The sequence below is a fragment of the Magnolia sinica genome, chromosome 15 (assembly GCF_029962835.1).
Source record: "Magnolia sinica isolate HGM2019 chromosome 15, MsV1, whole genome shotgun sequence".
Lineage (NCBI taxonomy): Eukaryota > Viridiplantae > Streptophyta > Magnoliopsida > Magnoliales > Magnoliaceae > Magnolia > Magnolia sinica.
This window is the reverse complement of record NC_080587.1, coordinates 30261088-30286597: the sequence shown is the minus strand read 5'-3', so window position 1 is coordinate 30286597 and position 25510 is coordinate 30261088. Positions and strand designations below refer to the sequence as shown.

At 39.6% G+C, this 25510-nt stretch overlaps 1 protein-coding gene across 9 annotated transcripts in view; it reads right to left on the bottom strand.

Annotated features, from left to right (window-relative positions):
* Nucleotides 1-352: 352 nt before the first annotated feature.
* LOC131228156 (uncharacterized) overlaps nt 353-25510 on the bottom strand; it is a 97755-nt gene continuing 72597 nt past the window's right edge. For 3 of the 9 annotated variants that reach the window (XM_058223991.1, XM_058223989.1, XM_058223987.1), the window contains 2 exons: nt 1202-1317; nt 353-1031 (listed from right to left, as the gene is read on the bottom strand). In XM_058223991.1, coding sequence (XP_058079974.1) covers nt 822-1031; nt 1202-1317 — 326 coding nt within the window. In that variant the 3' untranslated portion in view covers nt 353-821. Of the gene's footprint in view, nt 1032-1201; nt 1318-5865; nt 5941-25510 lie in introns of all 9 variants that reach the window. The other 6 variants (XM_058223990.1, XM_058223988.1, XR_009162738.1 and 3 more) reach the window with 5 other exon arrangements.

The following is a 25510-nucleotide window of genomic DNA, read 5'->3' as shown; positions in this document are numbered from 1 at the left end:
ATCCCAACTCTTTCTTAAGCATCCTCCAAATGGAGGTTTAATACAAACTTGACTAAGCTCCACGAAAATGAGCTGGGAGTTTGGATGGTTGCATATTCTAATCCCGGAAGACTTGGTTCACAAAAGAAGGGGATTTCATTTCTCACCTGCCTTTCTTGATACATACAGCCACTTTCCTGCTTTGGGTATTGGGACAGCAAAAGAGTGCGCCCATCTGCAGTGTGGCCCACTGGCTGAATGGTCTAAATATCATAAGCAACAGGTGGACAAGGACGGAGAAGAGAATATCTATGAAATTAACATCAGCTTCCTTTTGATACTTCAAAAATTGATCAAATGAAAGTAACATCAATAAAAATCAAAGCTATGAACATTGCATATGGATACGTAGGATAATTTACAAACTCTGGTGATTTTTTTCCCTCTCTAGTTAGAGGATACTTCAGCAGAATGAAGTATCACATGCATGCACTCAACCAGTTCACACATGACGTACATGTAATTCACATCGAACCATCCAAATTGAGGAATTCAGATTGCTTAATATTCTCCGTGTTAATCATTCAATCAAATTGTCCGCCAAACAGCCAGTTAGAACTCAGTTCAATGCAACTTTTGGTTTATGAACCATTGTGGTGAGCCCCACCCTGAATGCTCACGTGCGTGACGTCAGTTGATCCTGACTTGGCCTAGGACCCTTGGCTTGAAACATAAGGGGGATCCTGTGATTTGGACGGTTTGATCAATTACATTTATGCTACATGCAGAGTGGATGCATGAACTATCACACTGCCAGAGTATCATAGACATTTCTCTTATAGTTAAATAAGTTTTCTTGAAGCAATAAATAGCACAATCAATATGGGTGAAACAAGAAGCATGATATATGGGAGGGTCTGTCTCAGTGCATCTTCATTTTCTTCCTTTGTTGGAGAGTAGTTAGCTTTGTCTTTAACAAATGCTTCAAAATAACTCTGGTATCCAGTTGTTTTTGGTGGGAATGATGAAGTAATCTTCATCATTTCCATGGCCTGCAGAAAACAGACTTGTATTTTCATATCTTGAATTGAAAGCATAACTGAATAAAAGGCTTTGAAAGGGAACAGAAGTGATGAATGGACAGAAGAAATGCATGAAGAAACGAGATTGCACTACTGAACATAAATAAACAGGTTACAACTAACGACAGATGTTTGTTTACCTGGAACCCAAACACAAACTGCCTGGCTTTCTTGCTCACTTGGACATTTGGGTGAGATTGGAGCTTCTCATACATAGCACGGGCCTCATTTGGCCTGCCATCCATTTGAAATGCATCTGTCAGTAATTGCAATTTCTGAAATGTAGTTCAAACAGAGAGGAACAGAATACCCAGTTGACAAGCAGATTACAAACTTGTGAAATGATTCTCTTTTCAGCAGTACTTTACAGTGAAATGTTTGATGACAGTAATATAACCACATCAGCTGTCTCCTCTTCATTTACATGGATATTCCGAGGCTCTTATCTTTATTTATCAGGTATGTGAAATCCTTCCCTTTACCTAGTTTGCTAGTTCCCTTGGTTCTTGTTCGGGTTTGTGAGCTTTTCTTAGCACACAAGCGTGTGCAAGCAAGCTCACGTACATGCCACACATATCCATCCATCACGTTGGTACGGCCTTTTACATGCATTCTCAAAAATAAAATCCCATCCAACCAGCATGTGGCCCCAATATGAGTTCGAAATCTTCACCCAAGTTTTTCGTACATTTATTTTTTTTTTTGCAAACTATGGCCCACCTGACCAGTGGATCAACCCAATTCTTGGGCTAGGGCCTCAATATAGTAGTGCCATTCTGATGGATGGATTGGATCTTGGACCTATCATGCCATGCTGGCACATGGGTAGCGCGTACATGAGCTCCAGGTTTAAAGATCAGAATTCACAAGATCTAAAAGGACCCAGTTTGTGTGGGGAAGACTTCTATAACAAGTGGCTTTGGCTTGCTCCTACTCAAAATCACCATTTTCTTTTCATAATTCATACTTTTGGCATGTTATAATTAATGTATAATACCAACTTGTGGTGTAAGTGAGCTAACAATTTTGGCCATTCTATTGGCTGACATCAAATAGACAGTTAAAAATTGATCATGGTCCATTTTAACCATCTAAGAGCAGACAATGATTATCCAATGGGTAACGAGTTTTGGGCCCTGCTCCATCCATATGTGGGACCATGATTTTGGACTGTTTCCATGAACATTCATGTACGCCCATGCATGGTGAATGCGTGGCTAGTGCTCTAATGGGGAATAGCAAACTCACAATTACTCTTTAATCATTCCATGTGACAGAACAGGCAGCAAGAGAAACGTAAGTCTTCCGAGAGTTCATCCATTGTCCAACCAACAAAAGGGGGGAAGTTTCCATGAACATTCATGTATGCCCATGCATGGTGAATGCGTGGCTAGTGCTCTAATGGGGCATAGCAAACTCACAATTACTTTGACCATTCCATGTGATAGAACAGGCAACAAGAGAAACATAAGTCTTCCGAGAGTCCATCCATTGTCCAACCAACAAAAGGGTGGAAGACTTGAACATGAGATCTATGGGAAAAAAGGTGTGTGGAAGCTAGTGATTCATGTAATTCGCCTGATTTCAGTGAATTACAGCGGACTGAATTGGGAACTGTTCCAGGACAAACGGTCTGCTTAGCTGCGAATTAGGTAAATATGACCTGCCTCAAGTTCGTATAAAATTTCCAACTTCGTAATTTTATCAGAGACAACTGCAACCAAGGATTTTAGGCCATGCTCAAGAAAACATTTCTTCCTTGTATCAAATGATCCCTTCAATTCATGATTACACCCAGCACCATGATACTAAAAAAGGGTAACGTAATGGCTGTTATGTAACAGTTATGGTAAGAGCTGTTATGTGATACAGGGCATTAACACCCATTCTGAAGAAAATGGCCCAGAATGAGCCATGTAACAGCTATTAGGGGCCGTAACAGGCCTATACATTTTCTTCTTTCGATTTTTTTTTTTTTTGGACATAATGGGCTAATACATTTTTCTTCCTTTGAAAGAAATTTTGACCGTTACATGGCCGTAATGGCCGTTATGGTCACCGTTATTGTTATTGAATACCGGAATCCATAGTAATCTAAGCTTTTTTCCCTTAGCACCTATGAAGTCTCTAAAGCTACCAGGCTAAGTCTACTCTATAACCATCTACACTTCTGTAGGCCTAGGTGATAACCCAAGGTGAAGGTCATCATCCGGTCGATTATTGGCGACAACATAGAGTTAGTCTCCAACATTAATGAAATTTAAAAAAAAATAATAATAATAAAATCAAATCAAATCAAAATCAAAAAAATCAAAAAAATCAAAAAAAAAAAAAAAAACCTTCGATTTCCATTTTTCTTCTTGATCTGTTTGAGGAATTCAATTTGGGCACCTTTCAAGGAGTTTCAGAGGATCGAGAAGTGCTTTTGGTGGTTGGATTGCAGATGGACATGGACGATCTTCAAGAAAGGTATGAAATACCCACAAAAATCCCTTTCCTCTTCAATTAGGTAATGGATTTCAAGGATTTCGGCAAGTTTTTAGTAATTTTGTTGGGATTTTCCGTTGAAAATTCCTCCAGCCGCTATTTTCAGGAAAGAATCGCCAAAAATTTGCACTGCATGCTTAAAGTTGCTCCCTAACATCAATTTTAGGGTTAACAAAGTTGGGTTTGCTTTTTGTTTACAGACGCAACTTAGGTTGCAACCCTAGAACATGTGATGTGTGTGTCTTTGTGGGGTCTGCTTTAATGTATATGCATTGCATATCTACATTGTCCATTTGTTTTGCCACGTTGTTTTAAGGGCATGGGCAAAAAAATGAAGCAAATTCAGATATTATGTGGACCATACCACAAGAAACAATGGTCATTGAACCCACCATTAAAAACATTCTAGGGTCCACCGTAATGTTTATTTGCCATCCAAGTTGTTCATAAGATCACACAGACCTGGATGAAGGGAAAAACAAATATCAACTTGATCCAGTGTTCGAGTTGTCGGTATCGGTCCACAAGTTACGTTGGCCGGGGATATGAAAACAATTGATGACAACTAGAAAAATGGGGAAAACGGTGGAATTTTTCAGTGAAATTTCACGAGATGCTTAAATACATATATTTGCATATTTAGCATATGTAGGAATTAAAAAATTGCAAAAAAGAATGAATACATAATAAGTTTCCATGTAGTGACTAGGTGGCTCTTTGTCGTCACCCGGATCCTATGCAGTTTGGCGTAGTACTGCCATTTCTGCTTAAACATGTTGGTAGTATTGTTCCCAGTTGATCCTCTACTCGGGAGGAACTATCTTATGTTTCTCCGGTACTCATCCTTCCCGAACTCTATGAGGGTAATGCGCGATGTACATCGATGGCATTGGCTGAGTAAGGTCCTAAGAGTGCAAATCGAGTCCAACCCCGACTCCATAATAGTATTGTTGCTAGTCATATGGATACCCCGAATATCCTCCTGTCAAAGGGCCATGATAGTTTGGCGTAGTACTGCCATTGCTACTTTAACATGTTGGTAGTATTGTTCCCAATTCATCCTCTGCTCAGACTAATGGAGGAACTCTTTATGTTTCTTCGGTACTCATCCTCCCCAAACTCTATGAGGATTGAGGGTATTGTATGGCATACATTGATGGCGTTGGTTGAGTAAGGTCATGAGAGGACAAGTTGAGTCCAACCCCAACTCTATGATAGTATTGTTGCCGGTCAAATGGATACCCCAAATATCCTCCTATCAAAGGGCCATAACTCGAAGAGCTATCTGCCAACTGCCCGTATCCATGGGTGGACAAGTATGATTAAATGTTGGAGCCGCTATGCCCGTGCTATCCCCCGTGCGCATAAGGTGGGATTGAGATAGAACTCCCCTGCTCTGAATTAATGTCTATAGATGAAAAGTTGTGTACGAGAGCGTCCACCGTGGCAGGTCCTACTGTCTTCTTCGAACGATGCTCGAAATGATGTATGGGCTCTAATGCTATCACCGAGGATGGTAGATGAGATCTATGGTCATCGTCCTGAGTGGCACGGTCAAAGTACAACTCTTCAATGAACTAGTCAAGGGATTGTTGGCTCTAACTAGTCGTGTAACCCCACCATTGCAGCCTCCACCCCCACTAGTACCACCTACATCGGTGCCAGTGCCTCCATCCCCTCCCTCATCACCAATGTCGTCATCATCCCCAAAACAAGTGTTGGGTAAGGGTTGAGTCTCATCATGATCACTCACTACAATTCGACGAAGGGGAGGATGCTGTGAAAATGCCTCCTCACCCTCATCAAAGTATTGAAGGAGTTTGCATTTGCCCTCTACTTTATTACTACCGGGTCGACGTCGATACCAAGAGAAGCTGCTTCCTTCACATCATCTAAATCAGTTGATTGGACCCACTCATAAAGTAGGTCCTCAACATCATCATCGAACTGTGCCATGGTATCTACCGACAACAGGTCGAGCGGGTCCTAATTTGCCTCCATCTAAATCGACATCTTTCAACTTCATATTATAATAACAGTAGACAAGTTTTTGTAGCTTCTCATATGCCACCATGTTCCTCTAACTTAATGTGCATAAGCGACTATGTGCTCCAATTCCTATCGATGGTGAAGATAATACAGTCTGAGCAAAAACATGGACTACCAATAACTGCAATGTGGGTGTGCCACCTCCGTACAGAGTCCATCACTCGCTTGCATATCCATAAGAAGCTTGTTTTCGATTAAAGTTTAAACGAGAAATATAGTTACCTAATTATATACCATACTACTTAAGTAAATAAATTAAATATTATACCTGGTATCACTGTTCTTCTCAATTCTCTTGTTGTTGCGAATGAGAACACACCCTTAGCACCCTAAACCGCAACAACTGTAAATGCAGATTCACAAGTCATCATTTTTAGCAAGGTGTGCCAAAATGGTTACGTATCGGCCGTAACGGCCGATACGTAACGGTAACGGTGGGAACCGTTACGCGTTTTGGGGTCGTATCGGCCGATACCCGTTTTTGTACCCGAATCGGCCGATACGGGCCCGTTACGGGGTGTAACGGCCGTAATGGGCCGTTTCGGGCCCGTAACGGTAACTTCTTTTTTTTTTCATTTTTAGCTCTGTTTTTGCTGTTTTTTTTAAACCCCTTGCTTCCAAACTGTTTCTCACCCCTTCTACTATTAATTTCGACCAACCTTGGCTAAGTATTTGAGATAAAAACACAATATATTATAGATTTTTTTGAATCAAAGCTCGGTGGGCCATTTTTCAAAAATTCGTCAAAAATAGGTATTTATATTTTTTTTAATATGTCTTGCTGTTTTAATCATGTCATATGATGTGTTAATCATAGTAGAACATGTTAATGTGCATTTTACAGATTTGGGGTGCCATTTTATAATTTTTTAATATTTTTTTCGATTTACGCATGAATTTTGGCCCCTTTTTTTAAAATTCGAAAAATCAATTTTTAATGGTTGTTTTGCTGTTTTAATCATGCTATTTGATGTGTTAATCATAGTAGAACATGTTAATGTGCATTTTACAGATTTGGGGTGCCATTTTATATTTTTTTTATATTTTTTTCTATTTACGCATTTATTTTGGCCCTTTTTTTGAAAATTCGAAAAATCATTTTTTAATGATTCTTTTGCTGTTTTAATGATGTCATATGATGTGTTAATCACAGTAGAACATGTTAATGTGCATTTTACAGATTTGGGGTGCCATTTTATATATTTTTTATATTTTTTTCTATTTACGCATTTATTTTGGCCCTTTTTTTGAAAATTCGCAAAATCATTTTTTAATGATTCTTTTGCTGTTTTAATGATGCCATATGATGTGTTAATCATAGTAGAACATGTTGATATGCATTTTACAGATTTGGGGTGCCATTTTATATTTTTTTAAAATTTTTTTCTATTTACGCATTTATTTCGGCCCTTTTTTTGAAAATTCGAAAAATCATTTTTTAATGATTCTTTTGCTGTTTTAATGATGCCATATGATGTGTTAATCATAGTAGAACATGTTAATGTGCATTTTACATATTTGGGGTGCCATTTTATATTTTTTTTATACTTTTTTCTATTTACGCATTTATTTCGGCCCTTTTTTTGAAAATTTGAAAAATCATTTTTTAATGATTCTTTTGCTGTTTTAATGATGTCATATGATGTGTTAATCATAGTAGAACATGTTAATGTGCATTTTACATATTTGGGGTACCATTTTATATTTTTTTTATATTTTTTTTTTCTATTTACGCATGAATTTTGGCCCTCAAAAATAATTGCAAACACCTAAATGTAAGATATTTTCATATTACATTCATTATAATATATCTATCATTGATAGTAGATAGTTAGAAAATTAAATATATGAATTTTGTAGTCAAATTCAGGTTATCTGGTTCATAAATTCATCAGACAGTCCGATACAACTTCTCACCAAAGAGTGGACCGTTACACCACCATAAACATGTTCCAATTTATAAATGAATGCATATTTGGAATGCTTAGAATATTCCGGGTTTAATCCATATTTTTTCATATTTTTTTGGCAAAAAAAAAAAATTGCGCCGTTACGGGCCGTTATGCCCTCGTATCACCGTTACGCCCCCGTATCCGTATCGGTTTTGGAGGTCACCGTTACGCCAACCGATACCGATACGAGACACCTTGATTTTTAGCCACTCATATTTTTAGAGTGATTGAAGAAGTAAATTTGTTTTACCAATTCCCATCATCAAAATCTGCTTAAATTTCATTTCCTGGTTACCGAATTTTACTTCTACCAAAGTCAGGAAACTGTAAGTGTAAATGTTTGTCAATTAGCATGAGTCCTGTGTCATCGAGTCCGATAAGCCCCTATGGTAGTTGAAGAATAGAAGACTCAAAGACCTGCGGCGATCAAGGATTGGAGATATACGAAGCAATGCCTTGGTAATCCATGACCTTATAATCCCTAGAACCCATGCAAAACCCAAAACCTAATCTCTAGCAATGTTTTAAATATCGACGATATCTGCCGATATATCCCACGATATATCTTGTATCCCACCTATGCAATACGAAACACACAAGTAGTGGAATATATCCCATATGTTCGATTCAGTGAACATTTATTTTTATTTTTTTTTATCTTTTTTTCTATAAATCATGTTAAATCAATGTCAAATTGTTATAAATCCATGATTTTTCATGTTTTGCATGGCATGAAAAATCATGGATTGGGAACTTCGATTTTGAAATTAGGAGAAGAAGCGAGTTGCGGAATATTGAAATAATAATAATAATAATAATAAAACCAAACATGTATGTAACCTAATCTAATGATTCTTCTTTTGCTTTTGAATGTATTGTTTGTGTTTTCACATGTCTTCTTACATTTATAAATTATATGAATAGACTTTGAATAACCTGCATCAATTAATCTAGACAACGCATAGATTAGGACCTCATACAAAGAAAACCCATTATGTACACTTGTTTTTTGTAATGTTTTTATTTGTAAGTGTATATTGATGTCTTTTTTAACAATCACTGAAATTTCGTTGAAAAATTCGACCAATTTCCAATGTTTCCCCATGTTTCCAACAACAACGATACATTATGCGATACAATCGATATATCCCATGTGATAATCGATATGTATATGCATCCCAAGGGTGTGATATGTAACGCGATACTGATATTTCGAACATTGATCTCTAGATGTCCTCACCTTAATAGGAATATCCTAAACCTTCTTAGCCTAGAGGAGAGGTCCAACTGATCAGCTTGGACTCGACACAAAATAGAGCAAAATGCTGAAAAATGAAGTTCTAGAAAAAGGCATAAGTACGAGCGATTGTCGATTGCATCAAGAGGCCATCGATCGGTCTTGATTGATCGATGACCCCCAAGACCGATCGATCCAAAATGGCTAAAACAATCCAGCAAGCTCACTGCCTATTTTCGAATTAGTTCGATCGATCGATGGTCCAAGTTCGATCGATCGAAAATGCTTAAAACAGTCCGGTAAGCTCACTACCTAATTTCAACTTAGTTCAATCGATCGATGGTCCTAGTTCGATCGATCGATGGTCCAAGTTCGATCGATTGAAAATGCTCAAAACTGTCCAGCGAGCTTTGTGATAGATACTAGCCATTTTCTACCTATTTTCTAACTGTTAAAAACAGAATCTATTTAACCATTTGCTAGGGCATTTTGCAAACTGATGGGAATCTGATAGAGCCTAGGTGTTTTTCCTCTTTTAATCCTTCCTCCTTAGTTCTAATCCCATTGAGTTCATCCTTTAATCCTTGTGTTAAAGCACATTCGTGAGCATTCATTAATGGCCTGACCTGAATTAAATAGGTAAATCCTTTGTCAAAAAGCCATTGAATGGTAGCTTAGGTGAATCCTACCCAATACCCTACAAATCCCCAACTTGTAAAGAGATTCACCAACCCTTCTCCCATACATTGGCAACATATTAGTAGACTCAAGTGTTGAGGGTCAAATATTGCATATTAGACATCAGTTATTACCTGATTTTACGAACATGATATTGTTTAACGGCCCATTTTAATCATGTTTGTGATGCAAGGTGTATTTAGGAGCCTGGACTGAAAAAGGGTACTAAAAGCATAAATTTAACGCTCTGAAGTCACCCAAGGCAAGGGACGGACCCTAGGGGGCCGAGATCAAAGAATTTACATGCCAGATATCCGAGAAAATCACGCCACTCACGTTAAACGGGCCTGGAAATCGTCCAGAATGCAAGATCACAGGGTTCCCGCCATCCGTTCGGCTCGAAACTTTATATATGGCCTGAGGACCATAAATTAACCGTACACGTCAAATTTCAGCCATTGGATCCTTATGGAAGTGGCCCAACGGACAGATCAGCCCATAAAACACTGATCTGGGGCCCACCTGATATCTAGAAATGCTTCAAATTTTGTCTCAACACCTTAATTGAGGTGGTAAGACAGATGGACGGAGCGGCTTTCTCACGAACATCACAGTGGACCCCACGTGTACATCGCATGTACATAGGGTGCACAGCATCCGCACCACACCGGACAGTCCGGTCAAACAGGCTTTGAACCTTGCTTTCTTTAAAAAACAAAAAACGCACAGTGAACGGACGTCCGACCGTTGGTTTGTGATTGTGGGCCCCACACATCATCCCTTTGGCAGATCTGAACCGTCCAATGTGTCCAGAGGGGGGGTGTGACCCTCGCCTATGTGGCCGTTGGCCCCATGCAAACATACACACGTGGATCGCCAGAAAACGCAAGATTAACAGCGAGTTGGTTCGATGCAGTGGACCGCACCAAAACCTGATAAAAACCACTCCTTCCCGACTAGTTTTTTGCCAAGAATCTAATGAACGAGTCGGATTTCTCAGAAAACATCAATATGGGGCCCACCAAACACGTCAGCGCATGAACGTGCACGAGCAACGCATGCCCGCAAGATCCGGGATTTCCGGGCAGTTCCATGATCAAGGGTGTGATCGGATGACAGAACCAGATCGTCCAAACTCTGTCCAAGAAAGCGGAACTGAAAATCTGGACGACCCTTCGTCTCAGATTTAGATCAAACGCAATGAGGTTTTGCGTTTCTCTTCTGGCGCACACAAGAAGTTGCGTTGGAGAGCCGGCTGCGTAAACTCTTTGCGTAAAAACCCCTTATGCAGGGAGTGCGTAAACTCCATGTTGACTGATTGTTTTCCCTATAAAAAGGAGAGAGGAAAAAGAGCAGAAATCATCTTGTGCATGTGGAGAAAGGGTGGAACGTGGAACCAGCGCCCAGAGTTTTTTTTTTTTCTTCTTTATCTTCTTTCTTTTGGATTATATTGTTTTTCTTTTCTCTTAGCCTAGCATGTCTGGCTAAGCTTCTTAGCTAGGGCTAAGAGGTGAAGCATGTAGTGTGATGGGAGACTTCTTGTTTATGCTTTTTGTTTCATGAATTGATTTTGATTCTAGTTTGATTATATGGAATGCCTTTAGTTTTTAATGGTTTGTTGTAACTTAAATTACAACGGATCTGCGATATCTTCCGGTATTTTCCATGCATGTATGGAGGTTATGATCGTAGGGACCCTGTTGTTCACCATCGTCTCATAGGCATGGATGGATGATGGAATCCTTCCTTATGTTTATAACTCTCTCAGATTGGATGTGGATTGGTTAAATTCTGTTGTTTACTTTGTTTCCTTGGCATGGTTTTGTGATGGAATCAAGTCTAATTCTCATACCTCTATCTCTTGAAAACTGGATCAAAGGAAGTTCGTAGTTGATATTATATCTTCCATCTAGATGAAGATAGGACTCGAAGTCCAGATGTGTTCTTGAATAAAGCATAAGATCTTCCTGATCTATACAAGTGGATCCTCTGAAACCCTAGTTTCCCACCTTTGAATTTTACAAAATTTTAGTTTAATATTTCACCATTACTCTCTTAAAAACCTCTAATTTAGATCTACATCTTTACTTAGTTCTAGTTCGAGTTATTTTCAGATTACATATAAGGTACAGTCCCTGTGGATTCGACCTTGATCTTACCAAGTTTATTACTACATCGCAACCCTATATTTGGGGTGTGAACAAGTTTTTAGCGCCGTTGCTGGGGACTGCGGTTACGTTTTTCTGAGATTAGCTAGTTTTTGAATTAGGTTAAGATTAGGGTTTTTCTAGATTTAGGTTTTTCTATTTGATTTCTAGAAACTAACATAACTTTCCTGTTTTGTAGGATTCTGAGATAGACCTTCTAAATTGGTAATCCCTTTCTAATTTTCTAGTTTTTTTTTTCCATCTTCTATTTTTAGATTAGGTTCTCTTTTCTATTTTTTTTAATAGAAATTTTCTAATTCTAGAATTTCTTTTATTATTTTTAGAAACTAATTTACTTTCTAATTTCAGGTTAGGACTTTTCTGATTAATTTTTAGAACCTAGGTTAGTTATTTCCCTTTTTAGAAACTTTTTCTACTTTTAGAAACTAACTCATCTTTCCTTTATTTTATTTTAGAAACTTTCTAATTCTAAAATTTCTTTTATTTTTATTAACTTTCTTAATTTGTAATTTAAGTTTAGAGCTTTCCTAATTCGTTTTTAGAAACTTTCTATTTTTGGTTATCTTTAGAATTCTTCCTTTTTTAGAAAATAGTTTACTTTCTATTCTTAGACTTTCTATTTTTAGAAACTAACTTGTTTTGTTTTGCTTTGCAGGATTTAACTTAGGAACTTCGAATTTGGTAACTTCTTTCCAACTCTTTTTCTCTCTCTTTCTAGATTTTTATTTCCTTTCTTTCTTTTAGGTTAGGTTTAGAATCTGAATTGAGGGCTGCGAGTGTTTCATGCCCAAGTGGGTTCGTGACAACACTCGACATCTCTTGACTGAAGGAGGATTGGTTGGGGGGTTGACTATCCATCGCAGGACTAAACACCGCTCGAGATCCCTTGAGTTAATTGAAGTGATGGCTGCAAACCAACCTCTTCTACCCCAACTTAGGGTGGAGGACATCCAGGATGAGAATGAGGTGCATCAAGCAACCCCGCCTCATACTTTACGAGATTATTTACAACCGGCGAGGTGAGTACGCCCTCATGCATGGTTTTTCCTGAAAATACAGAACACATGGATATCAAGCCAGGGGTGATTCAACTCCTTAAATTTCATGGGCTTGAGTCAGAAAATCCATATCTACACCTGAAAGAGTTTGATGAGATCATAGCCACTTTATATTTTCCAAACGTGTCTGAGGACACAGTCAGGCTAAAACTCTTTCTATTTTCTTTGAAAGAGAAAGCTAAGACGTGATTGCATTCACTAAGTCCTAGATCTATTGGCACATGGAATGATATGCAAAGGGAGTTTATAAAGAAATTTTTTCCACATCATAAAACAAACACCCTTAGAAAATAAATCATGAACTTCACCCAAAAGGAGGATAAAACATTCTTCCAATGTTGGGAAAGGTCCAAGAATCTTGTCAGTTCATGCCCACAACACGATTTTAAAACGTGGCACATTACACTCTTTCTATAATGGACTGACATCTTCCACGCGCCAATTGGTTGAGACGAAGTGCAATGGGGAATTCATGAATAAAAATGTCGATGATGTGTGGGACTACTTGGATAGACTTGCTGAAAACACAAAATCATGGGACACATACGCAAAATCAAGTACCACTTCTAGGCCCACTCAATCAAAGGAAAGGGGCGGAGTATACCTTCTGAAAGAGGATGATGATATCAATGTTAACGTGGCTAATCTCATAAGGAAATTCGAGGCCATGGTATCAAAGAAAGATAAGGGTAAGGAAGTTGTTTGCGGTATTTGTGGTTGCAACAGTCACACAACTAAAAAGTGTCCAACTATATCTGCCTTTCAAGAGGTACTAACTGAGCAATCCAATGCCGTAAATAATTATCAAAGACCTTTCAATGGACCTACCTCCAATACATACAATCCTGGTTGGAGAAATAATCCAAACTTCAGTTAGAGGAATGGACAAACGGCTACTCCTCAAGGTTTCTTCAATCAAACTCCAAATCAAGGGAAACCTCAAGAGGATCCGGTTCAAAAACATATTCGAGAACAAGAGCTACTTAATAAAAAATCAGCAAACGTTCCATAATATCCATACAGTATTAGGAATGCTTGCGTCGTCTATTCAAAGGATAGAGTCATAATTAACAAGTGGAGGAAAGGGGATGCTTCCTGCTCAATCTCTCCCCAATCCCAAACAGCAATATGAAATAAGTGACCCCAACTCTTCAAATCAGATGGAACAAGCTAAATCCATCACCACTCTTAGTAGTGGGAAGATCATTGACAAAACCATTCCGGTTAGGGCTGAAAAGCCTAAGGACCCGAAGTGGACAAGGATAATGGATCTAGCCATGCTCTATAGGAATTAGAACTAGAACCTCAAGGGAAGCCAGTTGCTCCATTTCCCCAACGGTTGGTTGCACTAAAACCTTTCTCTAACTCTCAGGATATTCTAGAGGTGCTGAAACAAGTGAAAGTCAACATTCCTCTACTTAATGTCGTGAAACAAATACCTTCATATGCTAAATTCCTGAAAGACTTGTGTACGACCAAAAGACGGTAGAATATTCAAAAGAAAATCTTCTTGACTGAGAAAGTGTGTCATCCTAAAGCAAGATATGCCGCAGAAATTCAAGGATCCTAGTAGCCCAACCATATCATGTGTAACCGGGAACTATTGAATTGAGCACGCATTTCTTGACTTAGGAGCGATCGTCAATCTGATTCCCTACTCGGTATACAAACAGTTAGGTTTGGGTGAATTAAAACCCACCCTAACCACACTACAACTTGTTTATCGCTCTGTTCGTATACTGAGAGGGATAATTGAGAATGTGTTGGTCCAGGTCGACAGATTTTACTACCCTGTAGATTTTATCATCCTAAATATTGAATCCATCGGTAACATGAGCACTCAGAATCCCATCATTCTTGGTTGCCCATTCCTTGCCACCTGAAACGCAATTATCAATTACAGGAATGGTGTCATGAGTACGTCCTTCAGGAATATGACATTAGAAATGAATTTCTTTTTCAACAGAGGCAGACGGTTAGAGGATGATGACGATTTCCATGACATTAACATGATTAACACTTTCGTGGAAGATGAGACACCTTTGACCTTATCCTCTGATCCTCTAAAGACGTGCCTAGCCCACTCCCATGATTTTGATGATGACATGATTAGGGAGACATGTGCCATGCTTGATGCTACGCCGGTATTTGAAGTTAACCGGTGGAGGCCACAATTTGAAGAGTTGCCCCAAACTGATGAAGTGCCTCTACCGTCTAACATCAAGCCATCGAAGCTTGACCTAAAACCTTTGCCCTCTAAATTGAAATATGCCTATTAGGTCAAGATGAGACATACCCGGTGGTGATTTCTGCCCACCTGGAGAAAGAACAAGAGAGTATGCTCATATCTACTCTCATTGAGCATAAGGGAGCCCTTAGATGGACGATTGCGGACCTCAAGGGAATTGACCCTTCAATACTCACCGCATTTATCTTGAGGATAATGCGAAGACCTCTTAGCAATCACAAGTAGACTAAATCCAAACATGAAAGAAGTGGTTAAGGCTGAGGTTCTTAAACTACTGGATGTAGGTATCATATACCCTATATCCGATAGTCAATGGGTGAGTCCAACTCAGGTGGTTCCTAAGAAGTCCGGAATCACCATCGTAGCCAATGCTAATAATGAACTCGTGCCAATTAGGGTCACTACTGGTTGGAGAATGTGCATTGACTACAAGAAGTTGAATACCGTCACGAGGAATGACCACTTTCCTTTACCCTTCATTGATCAGATTTTGGAAAGGTTAGCTGGTCATTCCTATTACTGTTTCCTTGACGGATATTCGGGCTACAATCAGATAGAGATAGCCCCTAAAGATCAGGAAAAGACTACGTTTACATGTCCTTATGGCACCTTTGCTTACCAAAGGATGCTATTCAGACTATGTAATGCCCCTGCCACCTTTCAGTGATGTATGATGAGTATCTTTTCTGACATAGTGGGGCAATATCTAGAGGTCTTCATGGATGATTTCTCTGTCTTCGGTCCATCTTTCAGCGAGTGCTTAGAGAGTCTTAAATGTGTGCTAAAAAGATGTGAAGAAAAGAATTTGGTACTTAATTGGAAGAAGTGTCATGTCATGGTTCATAAGGGAATTGTCCTTGGACATATCATCTCGTCCAAAGGAATCGAAGTGGATAACGCTAAAATCGATCTTATCTCTAACTTACCTCCACCCAAGAACATATGAGACGTGCGATCCTTCTTAGGACATGCCGGGTTTTACAGACGATTTATAAAGAACTTTAGTCTCATCTCTCGTCCTCTATGTAATCTACTGCAAAAGGATGCACCATACGAGTGAACTGAGTCATGCCAAGAAGCTTTCACTAAGCTTACAGGCATGTTGACCAATGTACCTATCATACAGCCACCCGACTGGAGCCTGCCTTTTGAACTTATGTGCGATTAGTCTTATTATGCTCTTGGGGCGGTGTTAGGCCAAAGAAAAGAAAAGAAGCCCTACGTTATTCATTATGCAAGACTCTAAATCTTGCCCAAGTGAACTACTCGACTACGGAAAAGGAACTCTTAGCCGTAGTGTTCGCATTGGACAAATTTAGGTCTTACTTGATCGAATCCAATATCATCATTTACACAGATCATGCGGCCCTCAAGTATCTTCTTGATAAGAATAATGCTAAGCCCCGCCTGATAAGATGAATCCTTCTAATCCAAGAATTCGATCTAGAAATTAAAGATAAAAAGGGAGTAAAGAACGTAGTGGCTGATCACCTTTCCCGCCTTAATCCCTCTGATTCCCTTGAGACGACTCATATTAATGACATGTTCCCTGACGAACAATTGTTCAGAGTCTCTCATTCACCTTGGTGCGCTGATATTGCTAATTATCTTGCCATAGGTTTTATACCGACACATTGGACTACGCAAGATAAGAATAAATTTTTCACCGAGGTGCGCGACTTTCTCTAGGACGATCCATATTTGTTAAAATATTGCCCAGACCAAATCTTAAGAAGATGTGTGCCAGACGATGAGCATCAGAGTGTCATCTCCTTCTGTCACTCACAGGCCTGTGGTGGTCACTTTTCTGCTAAAAAGACCACGGCCAAGATTCTGCAGTGTGGCATTTACTGGCCCACTATGTTTAGGGACACTCATGAGTTTTGCAAGGCTTGTGAGCGTTGTCAGAAATTGGGAGCATCGTCCCGTCGGAATATGATGCCCTTGAACCCCATTCTCATTATATAGGCATTTGATTGCTGGGGCATCGATTTCATGGGACCATTCCCCCAATCCTTTGGAAATCTATACATTTTGCTTGTCGTAGACTATCACTAAATGGGTCGAAGCGATTGCGTGCCGGAATAATGATCATCGCACGGTCATTAAATTCCTAAAAGAGAACATCCTTTCTCGGTTTGGAACGCCTTGAGCCATCATTAGTGATGGGGGCTCACACTTTTGTAATAGACCATTCGAGAGTTTAATAAAGAAATACAGTATCTCTCATAAAGTGAGCACTCCATACCACCCACAGACAAGTGAGCAAACTGAGATTTCCAATAGGGAGATCAAACACATCTTGGAAAAGACGGTTAACCCTGACCATAAGGATTGGTCAATCGGATTGACCGATGCTTTATGGGTTTATCGAACTGCATTTAACTCCCCTATTGGAATGTCTCCCTTTAGACTTGTCTATGAGAAGGCTTGTCACTTGCCTGTGGAGTTGGAACATAAAGCTTATTGGGCGATCAAAAATCTGAATTTCAATTTGGACAACGCTGGCTCGCTGTGCAAACTTCAGTTGAATGAACTTGAAGAAATCTGGAATGATGTGCACCAGAACTCGAGAATTTATAAGGACAGGAAGAAAGCATTTCATGACCAACACATTCTGTGAAAATCATTCACGCCAAGTTAGAAAGTCCTTTTGTATAATTCTCAGTTACATCTCCTTTCGGGTAAGCTCCGATCTCGTTGGACCGGCCCTTTCCCCGTTATCAATGTTTATCCTCATGGGGCTGTCGAGATTCGGAATCCAGACAATGGCCATGACTTTAAAGTAAATGGATATCGATTAAAGCCATTTGTCGAGAAATTTGATTCAGAGGACGTCTATGCCTCTGAATGATCCTGTTTACCAGGATTGATCTCCTGGTCTGATGGAGGTATAGATAGGTTTATTGCTTTCATAGGATTAGGATAGTTTACTTTTTATCGTTCTAGGTTAGTCGGCTTTATCTCGTTAGGTTAGTTTGCTTTCCAGTTGTTTTAGGATAGTTTGCTTTTTTGGGGATTAACTCTCGTGCCGAGCCGCCTTCACGCTGAGATCTCTTTGGAAGAAGCCTCTTAACTCCTTCATCAGGTACTATCTTTCCATCACTTCTCCTTTACTTTTGTTGTCTCATGTGCATTGCATACTTATATCTTTTACATTGAGGACAATGTAGATTTTAGGTTGGGGATGGGAGATTAGATTACCTAATCAGTATTTTCTTGGTCTTGAGCAAAAATTGTGGGAAATTTTTAAAATTTTTCTGGAAATTCTTGTAAATTTGAAGTGATGTTGATGGCCATCTTTGATTTAGAATTATAAGATACGTAATGTTGGTAATTTATGACTCTTGGATTCAGCCATCTGTTAGATTTCACAGTTAAGTTCGGATTGTTAATTCATGATCAGAAGGTTTAAACATTGATTGGGTCATGATTTCACATGTCACACCTGGCTTACACATTAAAGCTTCAGTTCGATATTGAATTGTTAACCTGGTAGTCACTAGGCATGGAAGAAGCCAACCTGGGAAATTTGTCCATCATGTTTAAAAAAAAATAAAATAAAATAAAATAAAAAATGTCTTTAGAAAGGGTTGGGTGAATGATCTTTACCATAGGTTTGCTCCCTATAGGTGAGGGTTCGATGTCTCTCCTTGACTCTACCTGATACATGTGCTTGTGGGCGAACGATCTTCACCATAGGTCTGCTCCCTATAGGTGAGGGTTCGATTCCCCAAGGTTAACACGGCGTGAAAGCCCCCGATCAAAAAGATTTTGAACTATAAGGCAAGTTTTAGTCTAGGTGCGGTTATCCGGAATATTCCTTTTGGTTATCTATATTATCATGAAAATTGACGATTGGACCTTTAATTGTGATAAGTCAAGGTTGCACTATACACCCATGGGACTCGATGTTTAGAATCTTTCTAATGGATGGATTAATACTTTGAACTTGACTATGAAGTTTACTGTGCGCTTGAGCCTAGGAGAAAGTAATGCCCAACATGCATGAATCTTAGAATTCTATTGACTGGATTGTTTTTCAAAAATCACTCGGGTTTATAGAAATTGTCTCGTACTTCTTAGATTATTTTTCGCATACTTTGCTCGAGACTAGCAAAATGCTGGTTGGGGATTATGTTGAGGGTCAAATATTGCATATTAAACCCCAATTATTACCTAAATTTACGAACATGATACTGTTTAATGGCCCATTTTAATCGTGTTTGTGATGCAAGGTGTATTTAGGAGCCTAGACTGAAAAAGGGTACTAAAAGCATGAATTTAACGCTCTGAAATCACCAAGGCAAGTGACGGACCCTAAGGGGCCGAGATCGAAGAATTTACACGCCAGAGATCCGAGAAAATCATGCCATTCATGTTAAACGGCCCTGAAAATCGTCCAAAATGTAAGATTACAGGGTTCCCACCATCCGTTTGGCTCGAAACCTTATATATGGCCTGAGGACCATAAATTAACTATACACGTCAAATTTCACCCATTGGATCCTTGTGGAAGCGGCCCAACGGACAGATCAACCCATAAAACACTAATCTGGGGCCCACCTAATATCTGGATATGCTTCAAATTTTGTCTCAACACCTTAATTGAGGAGGTAAGACGGATGGACGAAGCGAATTTCTCACGAACATCACAGTGGACCCCACATGTACATTGCATGTACATAGGGTGCACAACGTCCGCACCGCACCGAACCGTGCAGTCTGGTCAAACGGGCTTTGACCCTTGCTTTCTTTAAAAAACCGAAAACGCACAACGGACAGACGTCCGACCGTCGGTTTGTGATTGTGGGCCCCACACATCATCCCTTTGGCAAATCTGAACCGTCCAATGTATCCAGAAAGAAGATAGGACTCTGGGTCCAGATGTGTTCTTGAATAAAGCATAAGATCTCCCTGATCTATACAAGTGGATCCTCTGAAACCCTAGTTTCCCACCTTTGAATTTTACAAATTTTAGCTTAATATTTCACCATTACTCTCTCAAAAACCTCTAATTTAGATTAAATCTTTGCTTAGTTCTAGTTCGAGTTATTTTCAGATTACGTATAAGGTACAGTCCCTGTGGATTCGACCTCGGTCTTACTGAGTTTATTACTACATTGCAACCCTATACTTGGGGTGTGAACATTAGGCAAGGTGTTGATCGTGGAAGCTGAAGAGAAGCTAATTCGTGTAAGAAGAAGCAACTAGACATCGTGTTGTAAAGGAAGCTCATACAACTAGGTAGATCCATAGCTCAATTGGCAGACTGAGTGGAGATACCTCGTTTCAACACTTGAGGTCTTGGTATCGATCCCTAGCGGGGGTGGCTAACATGGAGTGTGTGTACTAACAAGCTAACCAAAAAAAAAAAAAATGTCTTAGTGTGGAGTCCATGTATTGACCCTTTTCTTGTGGAATTTAAGTTTGAACCCAAACTCGTACTTAAGTCTTCATGGGAACCTCCAGCGGGAGTGAATGTTGCTAGTTCTTGTGTAGGACTGACGAGGAGTTTGAGATCCAAACTCGGTAAGACCCTGTGTAGGCCATTGACGAGTGTGTACGTGTGTAGATCCTTGTGTAGGAGTGTAGGATGTAAAGGTTAATGGTGAACCTGTTTAAAACCATAAGCGATTGTGAAATCTGGTCCATTTGAGTTTGAGTGCGACAACCGGGAGTGGAGTGGGCAAGTAGCCAAACTACTACTATACATCGTGTACAATGTGTTGAATGTGATTTTTTCCATACTTATGCTCATGTTTTGAATCTTTATGAATGCTTAGATAAAATACGTTTTACATGTTTGTATCATTGCTCACATGGATGTTGTCTCATTCTATAGATTTATTCATATAATCTTGATTAGTCTATTAGTCGCACACATTTCAGAATTTGTGTTAGTGGGTTATATATTGGAAATTTAAAAAGATCACATTCACCCCCCTCTAGGACTTAGCCATAGCTTCCAACTCCTCGCATAGTAGTTAGACTGCAATTTCAATTGGTATCAGAACGGGTTCCTCTTCAAGGGCTTAACTGCCGAGAGTGAGATCCTAAAGTTGCTTAAAAATATGTCCAAGAATGAGGGTAATTCGGTGTCTAGACATCCATACTTTGATGGATCAAATTATGCTTACCGGAAAGCTAGGGAGAGAATATTCCTAAGATCATTAGATCCCTTAGCGAGGGAGGTAGTCGAACATGGATGGCACACACCTGTAGATCAAACATTGAAAGATGGGGTCACAATTGCCACACCCAAACCACAATCTCTATGGACTGAATCTGAAAGAGCAAGATATGGGGTATGATGAAAAGGCCCTAGATGCCATTTATTGTACCGTTTTACAAGATGAATTCAAACGCATATGTACATGTGAAACTGGAAAACAAGCGTGGGATATATTGGAAACCACCTACGAGGGAACGAGCACAGTTAAAAGGTCAAAACACTAGTTCTTGATGACTTAGTTTGAAGAGTTCTATACCAAGCTGAATGACATTTGTAACTCCATGTGAGGATTAGGTGAACGTGTCCCAGATGCCTGCATATATAGGAAAATTCTTAGGTCTCTATAGAAGAATGCAGAAATATAGATACTCTGAAAGTAGACTCTTAGGATCCCTACAAACTTTCGAGCTACATTTTAAAACTCCCACAAAATCCAAAAATACTATCTTGAAAACTTCCCAAAAGAAACATGATTCAGAAGAAGGTGATGAGGAAATGACTCTTGTGGCAAAAAAATTTAGAAAATTCTTTAACAAGAGCAAAGGCAAAAGCTTCAACAAAAAGAGGAAAACTTTTGATTCCAAGCGCATGAAAGGTAAATCCCCTAAGAAATCAAAATCAAGGGAAGAAAATGGCAGCCACTTGGGATGAGTCTGAAGATTCTGAATCAGGCTCGGAAAAATTTCATAGTGATGGAGACCACGGTTCACTTCGAGTTATCATGGCCTCCACCACTGTCACTCTCCCTAACATTGGGAACATGGGAGATAATGATGATCATAACACTCCATAGGAAGAGAAAAATGAGATAACCTCAGAAGAAGAAGAAGAAGAAGAAGAGGATGGAGATAAACGGACTTCAGGAAGCCTATGACCAGTTGTATACTGAGTTTAAAATTCACCAAAAAGTTTGGTCAACTAAAGATTGAAAAGAACAAATTGGTCGATGATAATTATTGATAACTATAACTTGATGCAAGACAACATAAATCTTCAGGATGAACTAAAAAGGGGTGTTAAAGAAAAATGAAGACCTAGAAAATGAATTGAAAATTACTAAATCTATTAATCATGGTCTAAAATTAGAGATCGAGCAATTAAAGTCTCATCATGCGGATGTAATACACAAGTTTGCCCAAGGTGAAGAGAAATTAGAGAGACTATTAGGAATGGGCAAAAGGTCTGAGGACAAAGGAGGATTAGGATATGATAACTTCTAGTAGAACCTTTGTCCCGCTTGTGATCAAGGACTCTATCGCTTCAGGGAGTAGATCCAGAGCGTCTCCGATTTGCCACTCATATGTGGTGATGTGGGTCATTTGAAATTCGATTGTTTAGCATTTAAGAATCCACGAAACACCCGTCCCAAGCCAGATAGGTAATTTATTGCGACTGGGAGAATGGGGCAACCCGTGAGGAGTCTGCCGAGGAGATCATTAGAGAAGCATGAGAACTTGAGGAGAAAGATTCCCACTCCTAAGATGAATGGCAAAATGAGAGAACTGATCAAGTAGGTTGCCCTTCTTAATGAGAAGACCAAAAGAATGATGAATGATGAGTGTGGGCAATTATCAGTCTGGTAAGAAAATCAAATCGCCTGCAAAGAGAAGATCTCTTAAAAGGAACTTACCGCCAAGAGATGAGTCTAAGAAAGGAACTCTCTCTCCCAAGAACAATCTAGACCCGAAGAAAGTTGCAAAATGGATCATGAAGGATAGAGTGAATTGTCCGGTGATTCACACAACACTCAAAGTTGGTGATGTAGCTAGATGGTATCTAGATAGTGGTTGCCCTAGGCATATGACTGGTGACAGGACCCAGTTCTGCCATTTAGTTGACTTCAAAGGAGAATCTGTTACTTTTGGAGATGGGAGCACTGCTTAGATTGTTAGGTGTGGGACCATTGTTGAACCAGGTCTGCCCAAGTTTGAGAATGTTCTCTGTAGCATTTCAAACAATTGGGGATCCTAAAAGAGAGAAAGGCACGAGAATAATTATTCCTTTAGAGAATTGGAGCTTTTTGTTGCCCGCCCCTTCTCAAAGTAGTTGAGGGGGAAAATCAAGGAGAAAAAACGAATCGGAGCATCGTCATATGCAAAATGCTCCTGACTGGCCGGAGGATTGAAGTATAACCTCCCAAGTATTTATCAAATTTGTGACAAAGAGCACTCGGTGAGATTTTCAAAGGAGATGTGCGAGATCTCGGATTCTAGCTACAAATAGATCATGAGAGGTCTACGCGCCAATGCCAACTGTTATTTCATAGAGAACGGTGGAGATTCTGCTTCTCCATCTATCTGCCACATGGCCTGAGAGAATGAAGCTAAGTTGTGGCACCAAAGGCTCGGCCATGTCCACTACAGTAATTTGTCCACCAAAGTTCAAAGAATCTCATGAGAGGGTCGGAAAAAAGCCTAGGAATGTCCGTGGAGACTGCTAAATAGGTAAACAAATTCGAGTTGCCCACAAAAAGACAACTTTCGTGGCTACATCAAAGCCCCCCGAGCTATTGCATATGGACCTTGTTGGTCCAACCAAAACTCAAAGCCAAGGCGGCAAACGACATTTCCTGTTAGTAGTGAACGATTACTCTAGATTTACCTGGGCTACATTCTTGAGAGAGAAATCTGACACATTCCAAGAGTTCATAAAACTCACAAAGTGACTCCAAAACGAAAAAGGTTGATATAATTGATCGAATCAGGAGTGATCATGGTGGTGAGTTCGAGAATGATCGGTTCCAAAAGTATTGTGAAGAATATGGAATCAAACATGAATTCTCAGCTTCTACGACCACTTAGCAAAATGGCGTTGTTGAGATGAATGCTACAAGAGATGGCCACAGTGATGCTTAATAGTAAGAATTTGCCTAAAAATCTGTGGGCTGAAGTTGTGAGTATGGCATGCTATATAATTAATCGTGTAAACTTAAGAGCAGGCTTGAACAAGACAGCATATGAGTTGTGGCACGAGAAGTCTCCCAGTGTGAAATATTTCAAGGTCTTCAGTAGTTAATGTTATATTCTTAAAGACCGAGAACAGTTGGGAAAGTTTGACTCAAAGAGCGATGAAGGAATTTTTCTAAGATATTCATCGAATAGTCACGCTTATAGAGTCTACAATCTTAGGATCGCCTCCATACAAGAGTCGATTAATGTGGTTGTTGATGACCAACCCAACAGTGACTCTAGTCCATTAGTTGAAGCGGATGAGGATGAGGGTCCAATGCAAATAGGTAAATCTGTTGAAAAAACCCTCCTCTCCTAAAGCATCTCAGTCTCCTAATGACATGACAATTATCAAGGATCATCCCCTCAATCAAATCAATGGAGATCCTAGTACTAGTGCTAAAACCAGGAGGCAGCTTGAGGCGATTAACAATTATTTGTGCTTCACCTCAAAACTAGAGCCCACTATTGTGGAAGTTCTCCATGATGAATTCTAGATTCAAGCAATGCAAGAAGAGCACCAGTGGTTCGAGAGAAATGAGGTGTGGTACTTGGAGCCCAGGCCACCTAACAAAAATGTGATAGGAACCAACTGGATATTCAAGAATAGGTCCGATGAATCTAGGAATGTGATCCATAACAGGGCAAGATTAGTTGCTCAGGGCCACTCTCAGATTAACAATATTGATTTTAATGAGACATTTTCCCCAGTAGAGCGTGTCGAATCGATTCGGATCCTGATGTTCATAGCCTGTATGCTAAAATTCAAATTGTTTCAAATGGACATCAAGAGTGCATTTTTAAATGGAGTGCTTGAGGAAGAAGTGTATGTAGAACAGTGTATGTAGAACAGCCTAAAGGGTTCATTGACCCTAAATATCCTCAGCAAGTTAATAGATTGAAGAAGACGTAAGCCCCACGAGCATGGTATGAGTGGTTGACTTAGTTTTTAGTTGACCACGATTTTTCTAAGGGGAGTAGACAAAACACTCTTTGTGCAGAAGACCCAGGATTCAATCCTGATAGCCTAGATATATGTGGACGATATTGTGTTCAGTTCCACATGTGAGGAGCTAGCTCATCAGTTTGCCCAGCTTATGCATCTCAATTCGAAATGAGCATGGTGGGAGAGCTAAACTTCTCTTTCAGTTTACATGTTAAGCAGCTCAACAATGACATTTTTGTGAGCTAGACCATATATGCAAAAGAATTGGTAAAACATTTTGGTCTTGAGTCTGGTAGGTCACACAACACCCCTATGAGCACCACACTTAAGTTATCTAAAGATGTATCAGGCAAGAGTGTGGATCAACACCTGTATCAGAGTATGGTTGGAAGTCTCCTCTACCTCACAGTGAGCATACCAGATATCTTGTTCAGTGTGGGTGC